At 40.1% G+C, this 23,855-nt stretch overlaps 1 protein-coding gene across 1 annotated transcript in view; it reads right to left on the bottom strand.

The window, feature by feature from the left end:
- Positions 1–660: 660 nt before the first annotated feature.
- The window catches only part of SYT1 (synaptotagmin 1), a 360,397-nt gene continuing 337,202 nt past the window's right edge, over positions 661–23,855 (bottom strand). The window contains exons 10-11 of the mRNA XM_067313026.1: positions 7,867–8,000; positions 661–3,822 (exon numbers count right to left, since the gene is read on the bottom strand). Of these exons, the coding sequence (XP_067169127.1) occupies positions 3,616–3,822; positions 7,867–8,000 (341 nt within the window). The 3' untranslated portion in view covers positions 661–3,615. The remainder of the gene's footprint in view (positions 3,823–7,866; positions 8,001–23,855) is intronic.

The raw sequence follows: 23,855 nt of genomic DNA on the forward strand, positions 1-23,855 counted from the left end.
TGAGAGCAGGGTAACAGGGATTGCTGCGGAAAATGGTTATATAAAACAAACATGGCTACAGTTTTGGGGGGCTGTTTCTCTTGATAGGCTCAGGAACTTAAATTGCTTCATAGCACAATGTTGTTTTGATCATTTTTGATTTGTGGATTCACTTCCTCCCACATTGTTTTTTCCATAAACAGTATTAATCTCTTATTTAATGATTTTAAGGCTGCAAGAAGCTTGATTTTGTGGCCAGCTTAGAAGGAGCTCACGCATCTAGGTTGAAATATACCATCTCCCTCCAAACCGAAACCTCTACCACTGCTGTAACGCAAGTCACTAGAGTACTGCATGGGGCGCTACTTGGCGTTTTTGTCACTATATAGAAACTAGCCTTTGTTTTGATAAAGAGTGATATTCTTGGAGGCCAAATAATTGGAATCCTTGGGAAAACAGGGTAATACTTCTTGGTCTGCATAGAGATGAAGACTCCTCTACTGGCGAACTCCTGGCTGCGGCTCAGTGTCTTGTGACATACTGGGGAAAGCAGCGGTTCGCAGCACCTCCGAAGGTGAAGCAGCTGTTACATTTGGAAAACTTGCTAGACTATGGCTGTGCTAAAGTTTAGGGTGAAAAAACAATCTTTTAACTTTAAATCAGAAGAGAAACACTAAAACATCAACAGGAAATAAAACATTTTTATTGAATATCTGTGTAATATGTATGTTATTTTAACGACAATTGGAAAACTACTGTGGGAAGTCACTACACAAAGTGAAACAAAATATAAACCACCTCATCAAAAATGAAGGTAAAATACGGCTAAAGTTGTCAGCTCGTGGGCCACGAGCGATATGGCAGGATAAAACACCCCAAACATTTCTACAAGATACAGAGAAAACCCACACAGAGAAACACTCAAGCAGGCAGTAAATATACACAAAGGCAACTAGGATCTTTCTACAGCATCAGATTCTAATACTTCACACAGCTTTGTCAGAAAGGTACATGTGGCTTCTTTGAGGATGAAAATGTCATCTTGGTCATATAGCAGGTTCAGTCTCTGAGAATCATAGTACATTACAAACCAATTCTATGGTGACATTCAGTCTGGCAGTGTAGGAAGAGAAAGCATTAAGAATACCTTAACACAATGCAGCGGCTCGGGCAGTTTGAACCTGCAGCTGTTCTGAATGAACAACTTAAAGTTGCTATCATGAAGCTGAATATCTGTTCTCATGCTGGGAATCTGTCTGTCTAGTTCTTCTTCTCTTTGGTGGGGTTTGGTCCTTAAGGTAAAGATTTTAAAGTACTCCAGCTTGATGCTTTGCATGTATGCGCCTGTTTAGATCAGAAAATGTCTCACTTGTGTTTTTTCCGTGTTTCATGTAAAAAAAAGAAAAAATGGGTCTTGCTATTCTTACTTTTGGAGGTGGGAGCGATTCAGATTTTTTTTTTATTCTCCTCCCATTTCTTTGCTGCTTCCTTTACCCCAATGTACTGAAAATGTTGGCGTTCGGCCATCTCACTGACCCCTCGGACTGTCACACCTCCCTTAGGAGCAGAGCCTTGGAGCAGGCTGTAGAATTTAGTTTTCAGTACAGAATTCTGTGATCACATCCACCTTTTTTTTTTCTTCCCTCTCCCCCTCCCCCCCAATAATTTGTTTTAGATACAAATGATAAGATGATTAATAGTTAACATCTCATGCCTCCCTCCAAAAGGTATAGCAATTACGCATTTCTGGGGTAGCTTGTGATGCTGAAAATAATTAATCTTCAAAGCACTATAAATATATTCACAGCTTGGAGATAAACAAGGGGCCTCAAAGGATGGTACATAAGATCGAAGTGATGCCCTAAATGACTTGATGAGATGCTACAAGCTGAGATGACATGCTGTCTAGTCGTAAGATGACTGTCTACAATAGAGGGGGGGGAGGAGGGCAGTTGGAAACGTAGAATATTGCACAGGGCTTGACAAAATGCTGCGTGGTCAACCCAGTCTATATAACATCCTTGTCCCCTGCATAGCTCACCAGTTCTAAATTGGTCCGTAATAACTAGAACTGCTTGCGCTATGCGGTCCTTCGGCAGTGCAGTAGAAGGGAATGGCAGTATTATTACAATATCACTACGGAATAAATTGATTGCTATCCACTGAGAAAACTACATTTCTAAGCACACACGGCAGTCACAGTGATACACAGAGCAGTCTTTCAAGACTCTTATGGAATGACTAATAGCTTCATAATAGTGCCATTTACTACATAATAACATTGAAAACATTTAAAAACTCCTCCTGAAACGAGCATCTAGTATACAGAAGAGGTTGCTTCAGTTTTCTAGAACTTGTTCTTTGTTTGTTTTCACTTTTTTTTTAAAGGACAAATTAAAACTTAAGTATAAATAGTATATAAAAGGTCACTAGCTGTTCTCTTTTGGCTTACTTTGAAGTGCATTTAGAACTATGGCTAAATTTTGTCATCTTCTGATGGGATTACAATACTGTCTGTTTACCATGAAACTATTTTGTATAATAAACTCACACGGCTGTGTCTAAAAAATATTCTGCATTCCTTCTTAATCTGAGTTAGTATAATAAAATATTTTGTTACAAAGTCTAATGTGCAAACTCATTATCATGTGAAATTGTGGATGGAATTCACAGTATGCAAATTTTGTATAAAGGTGATAATGGAGAGCTACTCTTGGTTTCATGGCAGCATGTCATGACTGCTGAATCTCCCCCCACCCTCACCCACCCCCAGCCCTGCACAGCCCTGCAATGCTGTTACTTCAGGTGGTAGATGAAGTTGTCACCTCCTATGGAACTGCTTCCTCAACTTTCAATCTAAAGCCATTTCAGTCTGTTGTGTGTTCATTTTGGACTATATACAGAAAAAATTCTATCCTGGCTTCTGGCTACGTTTCCTTGAGGTCAGCCATGGAGCTGCTCAGATCATGCTAAGTTGCCTGTGAAAGAAGTCTACCAAATGGGATTTGCCCCTCCAAGATTCACTGTGTACACGCAGCGTATTATTAGAATGGTTCAGCTGAAAGCTCAGATTTAAGTTGTCCTTTAAGATGTCAGTGTAACACTACTAGTGCCTTACAAGTTGGAATTTTTTTTTTCTGGAATGCAGACGATACAATAGTTACCCTATAATATATTATCAGCTCTCCTATATCTCAGTCAATTTACATAATTTAAAATAGAACATCTTATTAAAAACATCTAGATATACACAGATTAGGAAACGCTTACAACATACAAATACACAAACTAGAAATAAATTCTCAGCATACTGGTGTATATATACAACTGTGTGATACAATAAATAATTTCTGTCATGCTCTATCTACACATCATATTGCTTAAAAGAAGAGTAGATCTGGGGGGGCAGTGGTGAAATGAAGCGCCTTTAGAGGGCTCTCTACATTTAAAAAGTTGTGCAAATTAAAACAGGATTTTAAAAGTACAAGTGATCTGTGTCAGGAACACATGGCTGGAAATGAAAGGACCCATATTACTGAGGTATTTACAGATACTGGCTAAAGAGCACTATGTGGGCAAATGCAGAAAGGCTTCTTCTTTTTTTTGTGTGTGTGTGTAATTTAAATTTAATTTAATTTACTTCTTGACTGCCAGCATGGCATCTACCTCTTCCTCGGGCTGTAAGGTGTGCCACTGTGCAATGGGCCGCCGGGGGTTGGCCAGCATGTCTGACCAATGTCGCAGCTCTGCGCCGGTGCTGTTGTAGCCCACAAAGACCTTCCCGATGGCATCGTTCTTGCCAATCTTGTCATAGTCCAAAACAGTCACAACAATTTGCACTTTCTAAAATGAGACAAAGAGAGACCAGTGAGCACGCTGGGATGGGGAAGGTGGGCAGGGGTGAATCTCAGGGACAGACAACTACAATTCAGACTCTATGTATACAAAGTGCGTAAGTGGCAGCCAGGGCAGATTCCACCCAACAATAAGCAAATTCAATTCAAAGCTTTCAGTGTTTGCTTCTTATTAGTCTTCCAAATGAAATTAGGTTCAAAACCTCCATGTTCACTTGAAATTTGCCCCCTTGCATCGAAGAACCTCATATGGGAATCAAGGCAGTATTTTTCCTTAAACGGATTAACAACTTGTGGATTTTTTTTGTTGTTACTGAAGAATCAGTCTGTTAGAGGTCTGCAGAGCTAACAGGGAGATCTTAAGCTAAGCGAAACGAAAAGTAGTGCAATTTAACACATCATTATTAAGTAAGTTGAACTCAGCAGGTGCAATTCAGAAATGGCTTTGCTCCAAGGTATCATTTGCAATGTCACTTTATTCTGTTAGTTGCCCTTCTACTTCTAAACTCTGTCCCAGCCACCCAGCATGCTGGTCAGTCACTTGCAGATAAATTCAGAAGATAGATAGCCCACACAGTTTATATACATATACATATACACTTATGTGTGTGTGTGTGTGTGTGTGTGTGTGTGTATGCATATGTGTGTGCGCACATGCATAAATATACATGGACTCTGTGTGTGTGTGTGTGTGTGTATTTATATACAGGAGTTGAGAAAACAGCCTGTACTCTCAGGGGCGTTGGAAAGCAGTATAAACCGTACTGTTTCAGGGCTCTGACACACCAGCTCTGCCAGATGCACTGGAGTCTGACCTGTGACTGTGCCAGTGCTGGAATACCACTTCTGCTGTAGGAACAGTAACCTCTGGCAAACACGATTAAACTATTCCCACAAAATCTGTGAAAGCCCATCTGTCAGAGCTCATAGACAATTTTCCATTCACTTAGACTGGGGCAAACTGAGAGGTGATGTTCAAGTTAGGCATTCACATATGTGTTTGCGTGCACACGCACTCATTCCTCTCAGTCAGGTCATTAATATTTGTCAGAACAGCACAGACAGCTATTCCTCCAGTGGCATGGTGTTTTCCTCAACAGCATCTAAGACTTAACGGCTTTGGACTGATTTTGCTTAACTGTAAACACTTTTCCTCAGTGACTTTAATTTTTAAAGATGAATGTACAGCTATTTTCCTGACTCTGTTCCATCCCATGATAAATACACACAGCTCCTCATTCCACATACAGGTTTCTTGAATCGGAGGAAGAAATGCACTGAAACACATTTCTTCCAGAAAAGCCTTTAGTCTCAAGTATCAGGATTTTAAATTTAAGGTTTTAAATAAAAGTAGATCCTAAGGTTCTTATTAGCACATTTAATTTCATTGCTAGTAATAGGATTAATCTTTTAAGAGTAATTTACTCTTTTAGGCATGTCTGCAAGACCAGACTCATGAGGTTCCCTTAGAAGATTGTACAAATAACTGAGCCAGAGAAAGAGATGCTTCCAACAGGCACAAAAGTATTTACATAGCTGCTGATGACAAAAGTGTACCTCCGACTCAAGACTCTCTTTCCCCAGAGCACTCATGATGAAAGGCAATATCCTTAAGCAAGTATTTCTAGATGCCAAAATGCTGTTTCAGTGTTGCTGTTTGCAATATCCTCACTTTTAATGTTGATGGTACCTCCCCAAATGAACATTTCTGCTTTAGATGCATAGTACAATCACAGATATAGAAAGTAGGCATGAGACTATGAATTTTATGGTATAAAAAAGTTGCCTGCTGTACCTAGAAGCTAGTTACTATTGAATTTTTTTGTTGTTAATCATAGCAAAACCATGGGCATTGTAAACAAAGACAGACAGACACTTATTCATTGATCAATAAAGCGATAAGAACAGCTAGCTCAGATGATTAACTCTTGAGATGACTTTCAGCTCATGGTCTCTGGCTTAAACCTACAGAGAAATGTGAGCCTCTCTGCTCCTTGGTACTGCACATTGCAGGAACAGCTGCAGTACAAAAAAACCTAGTGAAAAGCACCACCTCTACTAACAAACACTGGGATTAGCAGTTTCTTTGGTGTGAAGGGGTATTCTTGGGAGAGAAAGGGTCTGGAGACACGACCACTTTGCTTTGTATGGCCGTGGTCTGTCTTGGAAGTGGCAAAACGTGATTGATCTGCCTGTCTCAACAGGGCTTGGCTTCCCAGAGGGACCTTCCATTGCCTTGCAAGATGTAACTTCCCTTTTAAGGTTTTGTTTTTAAAACCTGATGCTCCACCATTATCTTCTTTCCACCATTCTTCTGTGACAATGCACAGCTGTGAATATGAGCTTACATACACATTTCCTTTAAGAGCCAGAATCTGTATTTGCTATTAAATTGTTGAAAAATGTTAATGTTTGCCTCTTTTTAAATTCCATGGTTGTACTGCTATTGACCTGCTTTTAGCGCAAAATCAGCTCTACTTTCCTTCCATGATCTCTCTTGTCTTTGCTTTCAAACCATCATGAAACTGGAATAACTGTTATTTTCTTATTTGACAGTGAAAGTTTACTTAATGACTTATACATGAATTACCCAAAGGTCACAGTGATTTTTACACAATTAATTCTAAATAACATTTAAAATGTGCTTTTCTAATGATGAAATTACTTCAGAAACCATAATGAAATCACTTCTAAATATCATTTTTTATAACTCATTTCAAAATACATTGGCATATGACCAAAGTCCATAATTACAGATTTTAAATTGAAGCTATATACTGAAGTAAATAGCTGTAAAGTCAGTCCAACAAACCTACCATGAAATAAAGCGAAATTTTGAGCAGTTAAACTACAACTCTTTCTAAAGGGCCTGTGACCACTTTCCAAAACTGGTTTTGGATTAGAAGACAAAATACCCAAGCACCTACAGAATACACCTAACCCTGCCAAAGTTCTGGTTCTTAGCTGCTTATTATGAGATTTTTCACAAGCACACAGACTAACTTCCATCAAAGCCAATGGGAATTAGGTCCCACTGGATTTCCCACTTTTTGATTCCTAAATTCCACAGACACCTGTACACACTACGGGATGTGAAAAAAAACTCTTACATGAGCTAGTCATGCTTCCAAGTCACTATTCCTAGGGCAGGGAATAGGATGTGTTTCCCACATGTCTCTGGGGTGGCTAAGGACACCTCCATCCCTTCTCCTGTGAGAAAAGGTTAGTTAACGTCAGGAGAAGTTAAATCCTGAGTGAGAGATGACTTGCCTCCCAGTAGTCCACAGGCAGGTGTCTAAGTCCCTGACACAAACGGCCCCATCCCTCTTCCTGGCATTTTCCACAGCTAGTGTAGATGACTTCCAGCTCAGTGTGCTGGCTTCCAAGGGCCCCCATTCTAGGCACCGGGCTCTCCAAGAACAGCCCCTGGAGAACTCTTTGGGCTACCACTCCACTGAGTTGCCGAGAAAACAGATACTGCAGTCCTGACCACTGAGATTATCAAATGTCTTTCCAAGGGACATAGCAACCACTGAAAAAGTTTTCATGATGTGGTGGAAAACTGAAAACACTTGTGATTAAATCACATGTTTTACTTAAGACAGATGCTGCAATACGTTCAACAAACAGGAACTATAAATGCATAGGTAACACAAATGTGACTGATGATGCCAATTTAGCATTTCAAATAATATGGGGGAAATTGCTGTGTATTCATTTTCTTTTATCTCTACATTTTCTGCGGGCACATTTCTTCACTATCTCCCTGTGGATTTTTTTTTTTCCAGAATCCATTTCTGTTAACATAAAATGTCAGTTATCCATTTCTCGCTGATGAATCAAAGCTTCGTAAGTACTGTGCATTTTATCTGTTCCCTCTTGAAGCAGTCACACTCATCTAATGTAGTGCAGGACTGGCACCTAGGTGCTAATGAAAGCATGCACACGTGATAATTAACAAGGTTCCTGTTAAATATTTATCAGGCCTGAGAAATGGAATGCAGAGGGAAGACAAAACACTGTTTGACATTACCTGAATTTGCTCGAATGGTACTTCAAAGCTGAACGACTCATTGTAGTAGGGATTCAGGGTATTCTTTTTAATTGTCGTCTTTTTCTTCTTCAGCCTCTTACCATTCTGCATCAGATGGATTTTCACATAGGGATCTAGGTAATCACAGAGAAGAGGAAGGGGTGAGAAAGGTAGTTCTGTGTGTTTTCTACAGATTTTAATCCCCCAGATTTGATGAAAAAAAAAAAAAATCTTTCTTTAACAACAAACACCTCGTATTTACACAAAGTCTTCATTTCCATTACCTGAAATGTGGGGAAGGAAAATAACTCCTGTGAGATTACAAATGTTCCTGGCAGAATAATGCACAGACTTTTATTGCATTATCTCCTTAACAGCACTATGGAGGGGTAAATTCCCACCTCATTTTGTTCTATACTTCATGAGTCGTACTGGAAATGTTTTCCTTAAATGTTATTTACTTACTGGAAAGATTTCTCTGCAGTGGGGCCTGGCACAGTGGGGTGGTTTTCTTTAAGCCCCATGAACGCTGCTGAAAGCAAGTGCACAGCGATCTGGGCGCAGAGCGGCTGGCCGCTCTCTAACCTCCGGGCAGCTCTTCCCATCGCTCTCCTGAGAGGATGCTGCTGTTTTTCCCATCCTCTCACCTCCCCGGAGGGTAGTGGCTGACATAGCGTAGTATCCATTAGTCTGGCATGCAGCCAGATTACATGGCCGTAAATAGCACTAAGATACAGAATGGGTCCCTTAAATATCCATTCTGTATCTTAGTGCTACATGCAGCTAGAACAAGGTTCAGGCCACAATATCCATATAAATTATGAATTGTTTTTGCGACTCTCTACTGAATTCCCATTGTTATTTTGTGTGACTTCTGGCAGCCAAGTAACAGAACTGATTTAGTACCTCATCAAATATTCCTCACACAAGCAAAATTCTCACTGAAGTTACTGCTGTGAAGTGATACCTCAGTGGTTACACTTTCAATGGAAACTTAGCCCACTTAAAAAAATAGAGGTATCAGTCTTTAACCTGTTGCAGGAACCACGTTCCTATTTAGAGAATGAATTTGTAGTTCCTCTTTCATGGTGGTGGAAATTAGCAGTACTTTCACTGAGCTCAGTCATTTTTTTGTCTAGGCCTAGCATGAAACTCTGTTTGAAGACACTCAAGCTCATTTTTTCCAACCACCAGTATGTTACATCAAAATCTGGGTAGGTTACCTCTCTTGGCTTTAGGGAGCTGAACTGTGATGTAGGTCTAGGGAAGCCTTCCCTCAAGCAACTTGGTGGGAGTCGCACAAAACTCCTGCCAACCACAAGTCATTTGTGGCATAAACTAAGAGAACCTGAACGCGAGCTATCAAGGGAAAGAGCTTCTCTTTCCCCTTCTGAGAAAAGGATCAGGGTATGGAAGAGAGACAAAAGAACACTGAAATTAAATATTATCACTCTGAACAAACCATCCTTTAAGACTGTCCAATGAAACTCATGCTTGGAGTATCTGAAAAGAACTGCTTTCGGCTACAGTCAAAATATGCCTTACTGTGAAAGCCCTAGGAGCTCAGAGCAGTGAAGTTACTGGAGTGACTTGCTCACAGTCTGCGGTACCTACAAAGGGAACATAACTTTGGTGGTGGACGCTTCTGGCTGGCAGTCAAAGGTATAATAAGATCCAAAGTTCGTTAGAAGAAACTAGGCAAATCCTAACTTAGAAATAGGCACATATTTTAGTAGTGAGACTACTTAGCCACTGCAATAGCTTCTCAATGCTTGTGGTGAATTGCCTGGTGCAGAGAGCTAAGACCTCTCTCCCCCCAAAAATTCATGTTCAATTACAAATTAAATCTGGGTAGCTCTATGCTTTAGGCTAGACAGGGGATTGCAAGGGTTCCTTTGGGCTGCTCAATGCATGAATTAAGGAGTATTATGTGAAGAGCATCAATGCTAACAAAAAAAAGCAAAAGTTCTATTTCCTCTTGAATACTGGATTCAACATCACTGCTTATAGGGTTTTGAAGGTGGAAAACAGGGAAAACCTGGAATCCCTCAACATTAGTTGATACTTGAGAAGAACTCATTGATCTCATCACTTTTGCTGAGGCTCCATGCTGAATGCACAATTGTTTTGACATGCAAAAAAGACATGTTAGATATAGACAACAAATAGTAAGAAAATTCATCAGTTAAGAAGCTAGTGGTAGTGTGTTAAAATATGGAGATGAAATACGATGCTGTTAGAATATAACTTGAATAACTACAGTGGGCTGGGAGGCTAAGCAGTGCAGAAATACGTTGTTATTATTAAGGGTATCAGAACTGAAGAATTCTACTGAAATGAATTTAGTAGATATAACAAGTCAATCATTTATTGACCTCTGTCTGTGTATGGACCATATACACAGATTGGATGGTTTTTCATATGCCCATCAAGAACTCTATGGTTTATATAGCAGTGCAGATATATATTCCTATCTATATAAACATGCCATATTTTGGAGAAAACTATTTTTAACCTAGAATTCAAATGTATGTGAATGCTTGGGGACTGCCTGCACATTCGCTTAAAACGATTTGCTTCTATTGACTTTAATAGATTTTCTGTCTTCACACTGACATTAGAGCAAAATCTGACCCTGGATATTTCATGGCCGTGGGACCAGACAAAGAAGCTAGGTTTCTGTGGTTTCTTTTTCATGTGCTAACCAGCTTCTTATGTTTGTCCCTCAGATGATTTATTTTGAGTTAAGCTCAGTGAAAGGCCAGTTTTAGTAGCAAAGATCCAAACAGTACTAGATTGCCACTGTAGTGCAAAACTGTCAATGGCAGTGATCCCAAACAGAGCACAGATGGAGGGTATATCATGTGGGCCAGTATCCTTGTTTTTTTTTTTTTTCAGAGCAGTCTGAGTGCAAAATTGTCATGCCAAACCAAATGCAAATTAAATGTCACCTATATGAAATCACATTTCTAATTCTAATTTCAGAGGAAAGTATTAAATAACATTTATTTTACTAACCACAGAAATGCTGCAAACCAGAACAGGGTGTTCAGCTCAAGTAAGTGGATGTGCCATTAAAGATCTGAGCTGAGTTTAGCCTCATCAGACTGTACATCCACTTTCTATTTCTCCAAGTATTCTGGTCTTACCTAGTTCTCCCCTCTCTTTATTGCTCTGGGTCTCATATATGACCCCCCAAACCCTGCATTATCTTCCGTTACACTCTCCATTATCCCACCACATTATTGCTAACTCCCTTAACTCTCCAGTAATCTATTTGCTTGCGATCTACAGACAGTCTGACACTGAGGCACACACTTCCTTGCGACTTCACGAATAAATCTCTGAAAAAGAAAGATTTCTGTTCCACCAAATAACAGGAGCTGAACTGCTTGGAGTCAATTATAGGAAGAAGGGAGGATAATCAAAAGGGAGCACAATCTCTGAGAAGTGCCAGTCTCTAATGATTTTTCTGAGATAAAGTTTAGTGCTAATGGAAACTGCTCTTATCTGTACTTGTAACATAACCTCAGTGCTGGCACCATTACTCATGCTGAGTAATACTTTAATATGTAAATAGCCTCACTGAATAAGTGAGACTAGTAAGGATGACAACTTATATTGTAGCCCAGCTATGATAAATTGTACGTTAAGTACATAGATTGGGCATAAAGGGTGGAATTCTTTTGACCAAATGTAAATGTCTGTATATCTGATGCCATCCTCTCTAGGCAATGAAAAGAAATAAGTATTTCTCTTCAGGTACTCTGGATACTTATCTCATCCCAGAGTAGATACCTGTCTTTGGTCAAGTGAATTGCACCCCAAAAATATTTATTTCTCTCCACTGACTATACAAGAAAGCCTGCAGCAATTAGTTTTGATGTAACAGTTATATTGTGGACATTTAAAATTAGAAGACGTGAACATCATGCTGTTTTTTCCTACAATTTTGTTCCCTTCAAGGAAGGAGGGATTTAGGTCCACACTACATCCACAGGTATCTGTAGGTGGACCTTACCCATTTACATAGAAGAAGGGATATTGCATCCAGCATACTACAGATGTCCCTCTGCTAAAGGGACCTTGCTTATAAACTCATGTTAGGCAATGTGTGGGATTAAATAAAATTCTGCTATTTATTCCCTCATTAATGGTCTATCCACGAATGCTAAAAAGCTGTAAAATTCATAACTAATTGTGCACTGTGGATTTTACAACAACATCTCAAGGGAGGCTAGCTGAACAGCTTTTAAAGCACTGGGGGACCAACTGACATATTTTGTTTTCCTGAAGTTTACAGCAAGACGCCAATACATTATTTAAAAGATAATTGAAATGGTAAGTAATAACAGGTAAAGCCTTCTTGATTCATTTGGACTGCAAGACCAATCTACAAATAAAACCCTCTTAAAATAAAGGCCAGTTCATCATCATCATCATCATGTAGACAGGATGTACTTAATTATTAGAGGTCTAAAAAAAAGTAAAAGCTTGACATTTGAAAGAAAATACTACATTTCAGAAAAAGAAAATCATGGCTAATGGAAATATGTGAGGAAAAACGAACTTGAGAAAGACTGTTGGTGGATTTTAAGATGAAAGGTATGTTATAGAGATCAGTAGTTAATGAAAAATCATCTTCCACTTAGGACAGAATTTAGCACACACATTTCCAAGTGTATGGATCTTGAGCAGAAAAATGTCAAAAAAGTACCTGGCTTGGAATGGTTTCACTACAAGGGTTTATTCTGAACACAAACATAAAGACGGTGCTGATCTTTGATAAATATTTGTAAGGCTTCTGTAATCTAATCAAAATACGAAAAGCAAGCAGCTAGAAAGTTGACAAATTTGAAGAATGCTGCAGGGAAAACACTGAAAATTGATTAGGTATGCAATTACAGTCCCGAGTCTGTGCAGGGGGGTGTAGCGGTTTAAAGAAAAAAACGGGCACAGCTCTGTGCAATGGGATCAGGCAAAACCTTCCGCAAGCCTAGAGTAAGCCTAACGTGGTTAATAGGAAAAAAACCTGAGCCAGAACAAACTAGTAATAAATACAGCTGAATAAAGTTTCATATGACAAAACACTGTAATAAGAAGATGTTCTCAAATAAAATGTAGAAACTGAGAAGAAATACAGTACCAGAATTGCCTCCAGCTGTATTTTTGTCTTCAAAATGTTCAGGATAACTGGGTGCTAATTAGCACATGTTTTTCCCCATCAGAAGAAAATTTACACCAAATCCGTGCCAAAGCTTGCATCATTGACATTTAGAGCAAAGGTGACAGCAGAGTTTCCATTTTAAGAAGCAGAATAAATTCTTGAAGAGCTCGGAAAGTGATCCAACACTTAAAGAAAATCAGATTCGGAAATGCAGCTTTATAAATGGCTCCGAAAACAGAGTTAGGACAGAAGTGACTTGCGGGGTGGGTCGTTAGTCCCGTACTAAAGAGCCATAATGATGCTCATCCTGCAATGGCTTGGCCGGCCGGAGAGAAGAGGAAAGGCCAAGCCAGTGCTTTCAGCCGGAGCAGGGAGAGAGCAAGAACCAGTGTCGCACCCTTCACCCATCGCTCCTCCATGCAAATGCTCTTCAGACACATCTGTTTTGGCTCAGGAGAATGGGCAATTCTATACAGCACCTGATTTTATTGCCATTAGAGCCTGTGCCGGGGATGAATGCTGACGGCATTGGCGATACCTGTATGCTTCTGCTGCCTTTGGCGAGCAGCAGCAGTTTCCACAGCCAGAGAATCGAAAGCAGCAGGGCTCCTGGGAGGAGAGCAAAATAGGCCAAACTTTCCTGGTAGTTCCCACAGATTTGCTGATTTTTTTCCCAAGGATCCTGGGACGTCCTCCCTCTGCGGGCCTATAAACCCTTCTCTCCCGAGAGAGGGATGATTCACACGATGCCTGTGGCTTTTGGGCCATGGATAATTTGTCTTAACTTTTTTCTTCTGTTTATTCATGTGTGGAAGTCAGGGGATAATTAAGGCCTCTGGAATAACGAGTTTAGAGTGATATTGTGCCTGGATTGTCTAAACTAATATTTTTTAGATGAATAGAAAGCCTCAGATTGGGAAGGAAAGCCAGAGGGGGGAATATGTGTTATCTAGCAATATAAGCAATATAAGGTACAATTACTAAGAAGCAGTACAAGTGTTATGGTAAATTCTAGATTGCATAAAAGTTATGGTTTATACTCATTGACGCAAGCTGTTGGGCCTTCTACCTTCCTCCACAAATGAGCAAATTAAAGGTGGAACAATATCTTTAAACAGCAGCTGATGTCTCAAGGGAAATACTGAAAAACATTGTCATTAGAAGCAATTCTCTTGGCACAAAATATAGGGTTTGTATTTTTTTTTCTTATCCACAACATTTCCTTGAAAACAGGATTGTTGATTTGTTCTTAAAGTTTATTTGCTGCATAATGTTCAGTTCTCAGCTAGTGTTATTTACTTAGTTGGGACTTCATTGTAGTTTCCATAGCCCCACGAGGCTGTGCATTACTTGTTGTTTACATGCCAAATCTTTAGCTGAAGCCAATACTTGATCGATGCACAAGAGAAAGGTGGGTAGCGAAGTATTAGTTGCAAGTCCCTGGGTAGTGTCTAGGCCAGTCCTGATGCCAGCAAAGCACTTTTTAAAATCACTATAGCAAGCGTGCTGAGGATTCAAGCGTGTGCCTGGCAGGTTCTCCAAACACCATCCATGGCAAACTGGCCATGAACGGAGTTAAGAAATTGCAACCGGCCCAGCCAGGCTGCCAGAGTGGCCACGGACAGCTGTAAACAGTTTAGTTCAAAAGACCCATATTACACCTGTTAACATCCGCCTATGCCCGTGGGTGGACTGCTCCCGGAGCTGCATAGCCAGAGTATACAGGGCCCTTTCTCGCTCAGGATGTTATATGTCGGAGTGTAAGAGGTTAGATGGCTTCAGTTTCTTTATATATTTCCATAAGCCTCTTTAACAGAAGTAATGATAAGAGATGATAATTGATAAATGAAAACATTTGGAAATACATATTCGATAATGGTAGACATACCCTCATAGGAATAATGGATTCCAATAGTCCATTTACGCTGAGGGAGATGGGGTCAGTATTTATAGCTGACAACAGCCTGCCTATAACAAAGGCGTTTAAATGGAGAGTGTGGGAAAGCACCATTTCGAAATAACAACTCTCCACTACTGTGCAGCTAAATGAATATCAAGTTGTTATTGAAATGCTTGAAATTCAGAGAACCAGAGAGCACTGGAAGAAAGGAGGCGCTGGAAAACTGACAGGGAGCCAGCGGCTGCCTTGGCTGAGCGTCCCAGGCTGAGAGGGCTAACCCCGCCGAGCCCGCAGGAGGGGCAGAAACGCTCCTCGTCGTGGCCTCAGGGCTCATCAGCCGGCACATGAGCCTGTAATTTCACCCATAGTGCTTCCAACCGGACTGTAACAGCAAATGTTACAAAGCCAGATGAGCAAAGCAGCATAAAACCGAAAGGAAAAAAAAAAAAAAAGAGAAGAAGCCAAAACTCTTATTTAAAAGGAGCACAAATTAGTGCTTATGAGCTTATGATTAAGTTTACTGCCAGAGCAAAGGCAGTTGATCCGGCTCCCTTGTATCCAAGCACTTCATTTCAACACAGTTACACAGGGGCAAAACAAATAGTTTTATAAAGCGCAGTAAATGTGGGTTGAACCAACAGGAAAATGCAACCTTAAGTTTTGGCTCGGTGTAAACACAGAATACCCTAGTGGAAAAGCAAAGCAACTCAGCCAAGCACTTTGTAAATGTGGTTACATGGAAGCTGTGAACACCAAAGCAGTAAACCTTGCCCCACCGTATTTGTACCAAAAAGGGCTGCAAGTCACTGCTCGTGAAGCATGAGTGCAGTTAAGAAATACAGCATGGCATTTTCAAACTTTAAAATATTGTAGAAGGACACCTGAAATTTCAGGTAACAAAAAAAAGCATATTGTGATATGTCATGTTTGTATAGAAATGGAAAGAATACAATAACATCTAAGATGAGGGGGGCATTAACATAGTGGAAAGCAATTAATTGGGGCAGCTGATACACACAGACTCTCCAGCAAAGGAATTCAAAGGGAAACCACAGCAAACCAGCAATACTTGAGGCAGACAAGCCCGGCGGACTGCTGAGTTTGATTTTACGTAATGCCTTTTGATGATATGGAGCAAGAATTAATTAAATTTATATTTATTAAATTGGTGGTACTGAAAATCCCAGAAAGAAGATAATACATAGAGGCTTAGACAGATTCAAAATACTGTCCTCAAGTGAACTGGTGCGGCTGGGGGGAGAAAACGCCCTGACTCAGCGGGAATGACATACAGAAGAGCAGAGACAAAAGCGAAAGCACATCATATGGAAAACAAAAATTAGATAACAGATTGCGTGGGATGTTTTAGCAGAAAAAACAGGAACTGGGGAAATAATGGCATATTTTGCAGGAGTGCTTGTGAGTAGCTGCAAGCCTTGCAGAATGGACGGCTGCCTAACAAAGTCCTTCAGAGAGGGACACCAATATTTGGGGCTGAGGGACAGACCTGAATAGCTCACTCTCCGGCACACACCGCCCAGGGAAATCCATAATGCAAAAAAATCAGGCCCCTGGCACCTCTGCCGAAACTGAGGGCGCCGGAGGAGGGCTAGGTGCCAAACGATGGCATTCAGAGGCACCAGGCACCTGCGGGGAGCTGCCTAAGCAAGTGTGCAAAAAATGCGAAGGCGAGGAATTATGTTTCGCCTTTTCAAGCCTCTGCCATTTTCCAGTTGTGTCACTATCAATGTTTTAGGCAAAAATATTTTTTCTTTGACTGAAAGAAACTGTGGGAGACTTAGGAATTTTGCTTCATCAGGCATTTCTATTTGCACGACTGTTTCTGTGCACTGCCAGACTTAAACATCTGGAATGACTGTCGCAAGAAAGATGAGTGTGCCGCGAGGAAGCTAACTGTGCCCCACAGAGACAAGGGCGAAGACCTGAAAATAATGGGGAGTCAGCCAAGAAAGGAATTGCCTTCATTTGGTGAGAGGCTGGGCTAATAGGAAGAACTTGTTCAAAGGAATTAACGCCCATCAGAAAGAAGTAGAAATGATATCTGCTCAAAAAGAATATGTCGCCATGGCCAAGCATCAAGATACCTTTATTCAGGACAAACGTGTGGAGCCTGCAGTGCTGTAGGGAGCAACCTGCCATTTCCACTTTTTATCTGTCTGAAAACAGTTGACAGGCTTTTTCCTTTCATCTTTATTATACTTCCAACACGCTGCTGACTGAGAACAAGCAAATCTCTCTCTTGGTACCCAACAGAAACAAAACCAGAAAAACCCCACAGTAGCTGTGAGGCAAAAGAAATCCTAATCTCAGGTTGCACTGCGGACACACAGAAGTTCCACTGTTACTGGATAATAAAGAAAATCAAATGGGAGTGAGTGGCAGTATTCACTGAAAGGAAGTAATCAGCACTGAAGTACAGAGAAACTCTGTTAAACCCAGCAACTAGGCTAACTAGTTTATTAGCAATTTACTTTAGCAAGAATGTACATTTTGCATTGCAGTCTTTTCATGTCAACATTGTCACAGTAAGGTTTCATGGCCTGATTGCACACCAGCATGGTGCTACCATGTTCTGACTGTCTTTGCAGGAAAAAAGGCTAATACAGCGTGCCTAAGGGTAATCTGCATCCTCCCCCAGAGACGGTTAGAGGCAACACATTAAAACGAAGACAAAGGCAGTGATGAAGGCTGCTTCACACAGGAACCACTGAACTATCTGCTTGCTCACATGGCAGCATTTTTTCCAAATGCAGCAAACCCAGTCATGACTGCATAGCCCATATCCCCCCAGTCAAGGATAATGTGACATGAGCTGGGAGGAAAAGCAGAGGACAGCAAAAATAGAAAAGCAAAGCAGCAGTATGTGTTATCTACATATGATAGAAAGGGTAGGAAACCCCCAATTACATTAGTTCATATAAATGAAACATCAGACAAATGCAAAGCGATATACTGAAAAGTAACTGTGATGTTTTGAATAAAAACCTATTGCTGCTACTTAACAAACTGCTTTTCTTCATTCGGGTAAACATTTAGTCTTAGACAATGTGAAAGAGAGACGTTTTATGATTCAGATGGTTAAACTAGAAATACCATTGACAGCTAATGCTGCAGGAACGCTGCAGTACAGTAGGAATGAAAAAAAAGTCTTACAGCTTCTGTGACTATCAGGAAACAACCTGATCCGCACTTTTCCCAGCTGAAAAACCAACCCTTCTTGTGCTTTAGCAAAGTTGATATTTATTTTAAGAGCATATCAAGACTTTCAAGGTACATTTCATTCATCAATGGTTGTACATAAAGGGAGCCCACGACTGCCCAGTTTTCAGTCTCAATTTGAAGTATGTTCCCAGTACTTCTTCTACCTGAAAAGTTTATATTTGTATACCATTTGGTTTTCATTTTGTTTGCATTATTTTTATGCCAGATTTGAGCTTTAAGGAAAAAGTGCAAATGGAATTAAGGAGCTGCATGACTGCAGTTGTGCTTTCAGCCTACAGAGTCACTAGGAGAAAATATTTAATGGCTCTCTCTCCCCCTCTCCCCTCCTGCCCCACACACCTAGGGCCTGTTGGGCAGGGTTTCAGGATGTATTTTGGCTATTTATACAGGCTATTTTTGGCATCTAACTTCAGTGTGATTCAGTGGGTCAATGTCTTTCCTGCCTCAAATCAGACACCATCAATCCTATATATGAGACTTAAAGCAGCTCAGGATACAGACATTTCTTTCTGCCTGGTTAGACACAGGGGCCATATGAACCCTTTCCCTACTCCTGGCTCAGGGAAAGGCTCATGACAAGTGCAGCCAGTTTGCTTCCTGCTGGAGAGAAGACGACTCCTGGCACACTGCAAGGCAAAAACTGCACCTGCCCAGCGAGTAAAAGGGGCCATTTTTTGGACTGTGTTTTCCAGTACTGTTGGGAAAATTACTTTTTTTTTTTTTCTTGGATTAAATTTAGGCACTACAGTCAGGAAAAAAAAGCTCTAAAGCAGATTTTCTTGGGACAGGCAACATCATAATCTCAACATCAGCAAGAGAAGTTACCACATAGGCTAAATTAATCAACAGTTTCGATTGAGTTCAACTAATTTACATCCATTTATAAAAAATGACAAGTTCTTAAAAACCTATTCTGCATTATCAAAAAAATTAAGTTTTGAAAAGTCTGAAGGCCAGCTTTTGAACTCAGGTACTTGCAGAGCGAGGGCTGGGAGCCTGCACGCCTGCACACGTCTCTGCTGATTCCACATAATGAAAAGCAGTGATCTGAAACTTAAGGCAAATTTTTACTTAAACAAGAGCAGCATCTAAGCGGGATTATGTCTACCAAAGAGTTATATAAGGGCTGAAGCCCTTGGCAGAACAAACAATTTACTTCTCTACAGTGCCCCAGGCAAGTTACAAATAAGTACAAGGCAATGAAGTCTCTGTGTTGTAAACAGAATACTATAAAATTGAAGTGCTAATATTCAGGGCAGACTAAAGAACAAACGTTCAAGGCCAAAAGCGTCTGCAGTAAAAATAATCTGCTTCTGAGAACGTTATTCCAATTGTAAGACAAGAGAGAAGATAACTTGACAAATTGTATCATTAGATGAAAGATGGAAGTATTTCTGATACCATGGTCAATAGCTCATGCCTCAATATCCCCAAAGATTCTTTAAATTCTACCAGGCATTTAATGGCACAAATGGGTATTTGACTGACATGTTATGGTTTCACCACTTACTGTATACCACTTTAGCTTAAAAGGCAGTGAAATGTGACAAAACCTATCAGAAGGCCAAAGGTACATGATAGTTTTCAGCTTGGATACCTGTTATGAATTTAGACAGCAGATATACAATTTGGTGCAAAAGTGGTGGAGCAGACTGATCTTGTGCTTCACTGACAAATCAGATTAAATCTCAGCAGCTCGGCATATTTCTGTTTGCTGCTCCATTGAAACAAGATCCTGAGGCAGTCTAGTCAAGGGATCATGTGCTATAATAAAATCAAACAGCCCAAAAATCCAAAAAGCACCTATGAATTTCAGGAACCCTCTGACTTTTCAGAATTGAAAGTAGGAATATTTGAGAAAGTAAACTCAAGTGTTTGAGTTTATTAGATGAGGAGGAGGAGGAGGAGGAGGAGGAAGAGGATGTGAAATTGATAAGCGTTTTTATTTGGAAGCAATAGATGCAAATGATGGTAAGAGAAGGGTGAGTGCCACTGTAGTTCCAAGCCAAGGCAGTACTTGTAGAGTATAATACAGAATACAAATAATTTCAGGAAAACTAAGCTGGAAGAGCTTTTCAAGAAATGTTCACCAAATTTCGAATAGATTTTCAAAGATAGATGGGTCCATTCTCAGGGGCACCTAACTCTTGTTGAATATCACTGGGAAGAACGTTAAGCAACCAATTTCCCCGGAATCTTTGGTTTCAGGTTTCATTCGGAAACTCCTATTGAACACTAGTCTGCGTACCTACATATCTGTGACAATAGGCCTCTTTTTTTTGTCTGAATAATGAAAATGAAGGCAGTCACTCAACAGCAATAATACAAAATAGTTTAAATTCTTATTTAATGGCCATCCCCAGTAACGGCAATTAGCAAACAAGAATATTAAATTTGGGGATTTCAGAAAGACAAAATATTCTCCTGCCAGAAATGAAGAATACAAACGTTAAAATAAAATGACCTAAGGAGAACTGAGGTTTTAACTAAAAAATACCCAGATTTAGCAAACAATAAACTTGCCTTTCTAATACCTTCGGGAGTGACAGGGAGAGAGAGAGAGGCAGCACCTCCTGTTAGCTTGCCATTAGCACAAAGGAAAACAATTGCAGGGCTTAGGGAGGATTTAGCTTCACCAAATGCTTATCACAAAGTCATATCACTGCGCACTATTATTCTGTATTTGGAATGAAATTAATTTCCAGCTCCATATTAACCTTTTAGAGACCCTGTTTGGTGGAGGAATTTAATCCTTTGGATTTTGGTATTTCATCAACACAGGCCATTTCTGGATTTGGTGAGCTGGATAATCTGTTATCTGAAGAACACTTTATTAAAAAAAATTATAGAAAACTGGTCTCCTTCCATAAGCAGACAGCAGATATATCAAAGCATTAAAACGTTTAGTTTCTTGAAACAATTAGAAAAGGAAAATAAAATAAAATAAAAAGGGAAATCTTGAGTTTTTTCAGTTCCCTTATCATTTAATTCCTCTGTGCTACAATTAATCCACCGATACTGTGGCAGCATGCTTCAGGCCATATGCTCATATAATAAAAACTTCATTGTGATGGAGTAGGTGTTTTCCAAAGTTATGGGAAAAATCTTTTCAGATGTTGCCAAGAAAGCCTGTTGAGCAAGATAACAGGAAATAATTTGTAGCCTCAGTATAAAGTAAGACAAAAATGGTCATTTAAAGAGTAGTGAAAACAAAAATTTCAGGACACGTGGGAAAGCCTATTTTCTGGTCTTTGTTAGCATTAGAGTGACAAGTATCTTTGTTTGTCTCTGCAGGACTCTTTTCTCACTGCATTCCACAAGCTGAGAGGAGCTCTCTGGAACTCGCACAAAATCTGCTTTTGCTACCATATTAGGAATCAAACTGAGTAGCAAAAGCCCCTGGCTGAGTGGGGATAAATCAACAGGGAATGTATTTGCCTTCCAGCCAAATGAGTAAAGCAAAGTGATTAAGGAAACAAAATAAATAATAATTAAGAAACAAATCCCAAGCAGTAGGACTTGCTGCTGCTTTATCTGTTTCTACTTTTATCACACTTCCTACCAAAGTGCAACTAGAAAGTAGCAGATCTTGAGAAAACCCTCTTCCTTACTTTTTTTTTTTTTTTTTTTTTTTTTTTTGCTGTGGAGTAAAATAATCCCGAGATGCATATCAACAATCATTTTTAAACATTTTTAACATGTCCTTTTTTGGCTGGAAATGCATCATTGTCCTGCATAGTACATAGCCAGTGTAAATTGCTCTCACTGTATTGACAGAAATTTCAGTTTTCAGCAACTGTCAGTCTGGCCCTTTCACTAAGATTTCTCCTAATCATAGATGTAGTCAGTTCTTTCACTGGTGATCAGCCTTGTACTTCATAGGAAATCTCATTTGAAGTATATACTTTGTTAAATGATTCAGCTCCTTAGGTATGAATGTGGAACACAATACTTGATATTAGACTTGAGTTCATGTGTACAAATGTATTCTGAACAATCTTCAATAGGAAAGAGTCCGAAGGTTATCTAATTCATTATGCCATCGGTGAAAGGAAGCAATTCCATGTAGATATGATTGAAATCTATAGATTTTGCATCCATTCTGCATGAATGAGGGCCAAATCCGCAAGGCCACATCAGTGCGTAGTTGCATTCATGATGCGAGATTGTCTTCATACAACTTTTGTCTACAAAGTTCAGGGTGCCACCATGTGAAGTTACGTGTGAGACCTGAAGTAGCTGGCATATTCTGAGAGTGCCTGGTAGATGATGCTGGGAGATGAGAGAGGCAGAAGAATACCCATTTTAGATTACCTAATCCAACTGTCAGTACTTAAGTAGTTTGTCTCCCTGGGTTGTCATGCCCTGTCCAGTGGAAGTGTAGGCATTGGGAACCTTGAATAATGAAACCATAGAATAAAGCACCATCAGGTTTTGCAAAAACCTGAAGGAGCTCAATCAGTTAAATATTCTTAGAACTTTTCTACTGGTTGAGTCCTTGCACAAAAATATTTCTTTTTCCAAATCTGGCTGCCATTTTTGAACCATGTTTGCTATAAACCACCGCTACATGGCTCCAAAGGCCAAACCCTATCTCAAAACACTGAACCCACCGTAACAAAACCAATGAGGTGGTTAAAAAAAGGACTGCCAAGTTCAGCCTGAGTCAAAGCTTTTATGACTGCAGTCAACAAGGCACACTTATTTTCTTGCTATAGTTAAGTATATAACAGATGGAAGATTGAAACTGAACCATAAAAAAGATCACAAATTAAGTTCATAAACTGTTCTGTGAAAAGTCCCTGTCCCTACTTCCAGCCTGGCAAGTGCTGCGATACGGTGGCTGCTCAGAGTATGCAGGCTTCCCAGGCGTCATCTGTGCAGAGAGGACGCAACACAGAGGCTGGAAGGACTCCAGACACGATGGCTGAAATCATATATCACACAGCGGTGTGTCATATCCCCTCTTGTTACAGAGCAGCCTGCAGTGTAACCCTTCTAACTGCTCTCACATCGTGTAAGGGAGCAGTCCTCTCCATGTCGACATGCTTAACAAAATGAAGATATAGGTAAGGGTTTTTTTCCCCTCCATTCTGAAATCCATATGAGCTTAGTTTTTGGCATCTGTTATTTCACAGAGAGACAAAAAACTGCCAGGAGAGTAAGTAAAAGCAGGGAGACTGATGCATTATTGAGCTACAAGAATAGCGCAGCCTAAGCAACCTCGTATCTCATTTGTGATGGTTGCCATTGGTTGAAATGGGTAGGGAGCAAAGAAATTGTCATATCCACACCTTGTTCTAACCCTCGACCATTAGGGCTTCTGTGGTGTCCCTTTTCTGACACAACCGAAATGAGTATGATGGTTCTCCCACAGAATTTAATTCAAACGGTTGTAAAGGTAGTGACAGAAATTATATTTAGCCCATGGAAACACCATTATACCTTCTGTGAGGAGAGGTAGTTTGTGGAAGGGGGTAGAATAGCAATAAAAAGAAATTTGAATATCTCTTATTTGTTCAGGGGAAGAAAATCACCAGGAGTCTGCTAAACAGCATGTTGTCACAGTACGAAACTAAGCAATGGCTGAGGGAATGAAGAAATGGGATGGCAGTCGTGGCTTTCTATGGCCTTTGAGACGAGAAGAAAGCTGCAGTTTCCTAATTATATGACGTGTCC

Source organism: Apteryx mantelli, chromosome 1 (assembly GCF_036417845.1).
Source record: "Apteryx mantelli isolate bAptMan1 chromosome 1, bAptMan1.hap1, whole genome shotgun sequence".
Taxonomy (NCBI): Eukaryota; Metazoa; Chordata; class Aves; order Apterygiformes; family Apterygidae; genus Apteryx; species Apteryx mantelli.